This window comes from Rhincodon typus, chromosome 13 (assembly GCF_021869965.1).
Source record: "Rhincodon typus isolate 14 chromosome 13, sRhiTyp1.1, whole genome shotgun sequence".
Classification (NCBI taxonomy): Eukaryota; Metazoa; Chordata; class Chondrichthyes; order Orectolobiformes; family Rhincodontidae; genus Rhincodon; species Rhincodon typus.
Genome location: NC_063344.1, coordinates 26,796,339 through 26,801,591, shown reverse-complemented (window position 1 = coordinate 26,801,591; position 5,253 = coordinate 26,796,339). Strand labels below are relative to the sequence as shown.

The 5,253-nt window shown below is 46.0% G+C and overlaps 1 protein-coding gene across 2 annotated transcripts in view; it reads right to left on the bottom strand.

Annotated features, from left to right (window-relative positions):
- Nucleotides 1-3,007, bottom strand: part of LOC109938889 (DISP complex protein LRCH3-like) — a 145,296-nt gene extending 142,289 nt beyond the window's left edge. For both annotated transcript variants that reach the window (XM_048604799.1, XM_048604800.1), the window contains exon 1: nt 2,722-3,007. In XM_048604799.1, the coding sequence (XP_048460756.1) occupies nt 2,722-2,986 (265 nt within the window). In that variant the 5' untranslated portion in view covers nt 2,987-3,007. The remainder of the gene's footprint in view (nt 1-2,721) is intronic.
- Nucleotides 3,008-5,253: the final 2,246 nt, after the last annotated feature.

Sequence of the window (5,253 nt, the reverse complement as noted above, 5' to 3'; positions counted from 1 at the left end):
TGCTTGGCCTGCTGTGTTCATCCAGCTCTGCACCTTGTTGTCTCGGATTCTCCAGCATCGGCAGTTGCTACTATCTCTGATTTAACGTTTAGAATGACATGGGCCAGACGCAGGCAAATGGGACTAGCTCAGTTTAGGTAACCTGGTCAGCACAGAAGTGTTGGGCCAAAGGGCCTGTTGAGTGCTGCATGACTATGACTCTGACTCCGACTCCATAATAGAAATGAAGTGGGATTAAGTTGATAGCTCTTTCGAGCCAGTGGGTATAATTTTCCAAACAGCCACTTATCATTGCAAAAGATGTTCTGATTCTACCTGCAGTTTCAACCACATGGGCCTCTTCAAGTGATTATTACTAACTTCACTTAGTTTATGAGTGCTAATTGTACACCACACTTGTAATAATATCCAATGACAGAAGTGGTCAGATAGCATCACAATTTCATACATCCTTGTTTAAAGCCAAATATCAATCACCTCTTCAGAAAATTTCCACCCGGCCCAAAATGCAATATGAGGTGTCACTCCCTGCTAAAAATTCACTCTATCCTTATCAAGCTTCATTATTCATCTAATCCCTATCAGCCAAGGGTCTTGTCTGTAATTTCATGGTTTTCTCCCTCTTGCTCAACTTACATAGGAGTGACACTGCAATTTTCCAATCCAAGTAATCGTCCCTGAATCAAGAGAAGTTTAGATGTTCACAGTTTGGGCACCTGCAATGTTCGCAACAAATTCCTCTAAAATCCTGAGGTGGAAATCACCTGGCGCTGGGGATATCACTCTGATTTTATTACATTAATTTGGTGATTCTCTGATTTAATATTAGGTTTTTTTTAGAATTACTGGGATGTCATCCCTCTCTTCCTTGACTATAAATAACAACGTCCATTAAGTATGCAACATGCTCCCCCCTTTCTTTGTTTTAATTTAAAAAGAGTCATAATGGCACAGAAGCAAGCCATTTAACTCACTGTATCAATGCCAGCTCTTTACTGAGCAACTATTTTTTTCTAATCAACCTGTTCAGAGATATTATTACACACCTCTGGAGGAGGTGGGACTTGAACCTTGGCCTCCTGGTACAAGGGTAGGGACACTACCACTGCACCACAAGAGAATGCCCCAGACAGAACATGGTCTCAAGAATTCAATCATCTCATCCTCCGAAATCGCTGGATTACAGGTGCACGCCACTAATGCAGTCAATCCCATTGTCCAATTTCCTTTTAAAATCATCCATCGTATATTTTCAGCTCGTCCACAATGCTCTTAACAGTCTTTTTTGTAACATAATTCTAACAATATTTGCAGTTTTAGTGGCATTTCATGCACATCATTTTTAACATTTCTCTTTTGTAGTTCTTACTGGCTGCTTTGTTACCTTCTGCTGTTCTTTACATTTATCTTAGTCAATCAAATCAGTTCTTTTTCTTTTGCATTTGTGCACTTAACCTTTTAGTTATAGTTTTTCTCTTTTGTCATCTATGGCTTTTTCTAAACAAGTATCATCATTTATATAAATGATTTGGATGTGAACATAGAAGATATATTTAATAAGTTTGCACATGACACCAAAATTGGAGATGCAATGGACAGCGAAGGGTTTAGAGGGATATGGGCTAAATGCTGGCAAATGGAACTAGATTTATCTAGGATATCTGGTCAGCATGGTCAAGTTGGGCCAAAGGGTCTGTTTCTGTGCTGTACGTCTCTATAACTCTAAGTCGGTCTCTCTTCCCTAGGCTATATAAATAACTTGTGATCATGTTGTTTTCAACACTGTCCAATGAGCTTCTATCATTTCATCCAATAACCAATTTGCCCAGCAGTCTCTCTTATAAAATATAGCTAATCAAAGTTGGCATTTTTTACCCGTACAGTATTTGCCAATGTCATGAAAGCCACCAGAGAAAAGCGGGTAGAATCACGGCATTGCTAACGAGCCTTAAAAATCTGAAGATCCCGATAAATAAACCAGATACTGACTTAACTGTAATGTTATTATCGATTAATATCATTGTACCATTCCAAGCATTAATACTCCTGCCAACCGTCTGAAATCCGGAGGTGAGACTGGGCTTATTGGAAGGATCGGCTGGATGGGTTAAATGATATTCATGCATGACTGATTCAAGAAAACGTTCAACATCGTCCAAGTAAACAGTAGGAAGAATTGGAGAAATCATGCAAGGGACGAAACAGAATAGGTGGTTGAAACCGTAGCAATAGAAACAAGTGCCTAAAATTACACGAACGACGGCTAATGCAACATTTTAACCAAATGAAAAGAAGTACTGATTGTTGCCTCTTCCCTGCCTTCTCAGCTGGATCGGTGTTTTACTCTTCATGGTGCGACACAACAATGATGATACAGATGGAATCAATCCAGAATTACGCATCTGACACTGTGAAAGTTACATTTTGTCGTAACTTAATTTCAAATTACTCAGGCACGAGCAACAAAAACAGCAAATTACTGCATCACCGGTTAGTGACCAAGACCGGTGTCAGAGAACCGTTGACGAGCGACCCTTGGTGTCGCACGCCTAGGTCCCCTCCCGTGCGCGTGTCCCAGGCTTGGACGCACTCGCGACAGCGCTGCTTGTGCACGCGCCGCCCCGTTTAAATTACATTGGTCACGTCCCAAAACATTTCCGTTGGATCTAAGCTGCCATCGCCCTGGCCAAGCAGGGCGCCTGAGTGCGTGCTCTCCCTTACCCGCCTGCGTGGTGTCTGTCAAGTCCTGGTTCGCCGCGCTCCTGGGGAACTCCTTCAGTTTCCTCCCGCTTAAGCTCAACACTCCCGTCGCAGCGGCTTCCTCCAACGCTCTCTCTAGGCTCCTGTTCCAAGGCGGTTGGGCCGATCCAGAACCGTTGTGACCACTTCCTCCTCCCCCTGCACCGCTGAATCCGTTCAATCCGACACCACCGCCTGCGATCCCGAGTTGACACTCCGACATCACCATCGTCGTCGCCGCCGCCATTACGACTCCTTGGTCAATACTGCGCAGGTGCCAACAGTCAGTCAAACCGCGCGTGCGCGCTGAACGGTAAATTTGACCGGTCCATTGGTGAGCTGTCGGCGAACTGCATCTTAACGAAGAGACGTATATAGTGATAGCAGGAACTGCCGATGCTGGAGAATCTGCGATGACAAGGTGTAGAGCTGGATGAACACAGTAGGCCTAGCAGCATCCTGCTTCTCTGAGACGTATATAGTGTCTTTTTAAAAATTGCAACTTCCATGATTCATGCAAAGTGATTCACTTTGGTTGAAAAAATCGAGGGCAGGTAAGATATCCATTTCAAGCCTACCGACTCCCACAGCTACCTAGAATACACCTCCTCCCACCCACCTTCCTGCAAAAATGCCATCCCCTATTCCCAATTCCTTTGCCTCCGCTGCATGTGCTCCCGGGATGAGGCATTCCATTCCCAGACATCCCAGATGTCCTCATTTTTCAAAGACCTCAACATCCCCCCCACCACAGTGGTCGAAAAAGCCCTCGACCGTGTCTCCCGCATTTCCCGCAATTCATCCCTCACACCCCTTCCCCGCGATAACAACCCAAACAGGATCCCCCTCGTCCTCACGTACCACCCCATCAACCTCCGAATCCAACGCATTATCTTCCGGCACTTCCGCCATCTGCAATCTGACCCCACTACCAAAGACATTTTTCCCTCCCCACCCTTATCTGCTTTCCGGAGGGACCACTCTCTCCGTGACTCCCTCGTCCGCTCCACACATCCCACCAGCCCCAGCACACCCGGCACTTTTCGCTGCAACTGCAGGAACTGCTACAGCCTGCCCCTACACGTCCCCCCTCACCCCCATCCCAGGCCCCAAGAAGACCTTCCACATCAAGCAGATGTTCACCTGCACATCTGCTAATGTGGTATACTGTATCCGCTGTTCCCGATGTGGCCTCTACATCGGGGAAACCAAGCGAAGGCTTAGACACCGCTTTGTGGAACACCTACGCTTGGTTCGCAACAAACAACTGCACCTCCCGGTCGCGAACCATTTCAACTCTCCCTCCCATTCCTCAGACGACATGTCCATCCTGGGCGTCCTGCAGTGCCACAACCATGCCACCCGAAGGTTTCAGGAACAGCATCTTATATTTTGTTTGGGAACCCTGCAGCCCAGTGGTATCAATGTGGACTTCACAAGCTTCTAAATCTCCCCTACCCCTACCGCATCTCAAAACCAGCCCAGCTTGTCCCCGCCTCCCTAACCTGTCCTTCCTCCCACCTATCCCCTCCTCCCACCTCAAGCTCCACCCCCATCTCCTACCTACCAGCCTCATCCCGCCCCCTTGATCTGTCCGTCCTCCCTGGACTGACCTATCCCCCCCTAACTCCCCACCTACACTCACCTTTACTGGCTCCACCCCCTCCTCTTTGACCTGTCTGTCTCCTCTCCACCTATCTTCTCCTTTATCCATCTTCCATCACCTCCCTTCTCTCCCTATTTATTTCAGAATCCCCTTCCCCTCCCCCATTTCTGAAGAAGGGTCTAGACCCGAAACGTCAGCTTTCCTGCTCGGCCTGCTGTGTTCATCCAGCTCTACACCTTGTTATCTCAGGTAAGATATAGTACAGTTCTAAAGGGGATGCAGGACCAGGGGGACCTAGGTGTATGTAAGCACAATCAGTGGAGGTGGCAGGACAGTTTGAGAAAGGGCTTAACAAGCTATATCGAACCTGGGCTTTATGGAAAGGTATGCGTAGAGTACGAAAGTAAGGAAGTTATGGTCAACCTGTATAAAACATTAATTTGCCTTCAACTGGAAAATTGTCCATTTCTGGGCATTACAAAAGGAAATGATTCATTCGAAAGGTTCCAGGTTTGAGGAATTTCGCATATGTATGTTGTTGAAGATGGGACTGTCTATTTGAGAAGTGATTACTAAGAGATTTGAATTTGGTGTTCCAAATCTTGAAGAGTCTGGTCAGAGCAGATAGCAAGAAACAAAAGCAGAAATTGCTGGGAAAACACAGCAGCTCTGGTAGCTTCTGCGGAGAGAAAGCAGAATTAACATTTTGGGTCCAGTGAACCTCCTCCATCATTGGACCCAAAACCTTAAGGCAGCTTTCTCCCCACAGATGCTGCCTGACCTGCTGAATTTTTACAGCAATTTCTGTTTTTGTTTCTAATTCATAGCATCTGCAGTTCTTTGCTTTTTTTTTGTTTAGAGAGAATCAGAGGGCACCAATTTAAGGTGATTGATAAAAGAAGCAATGG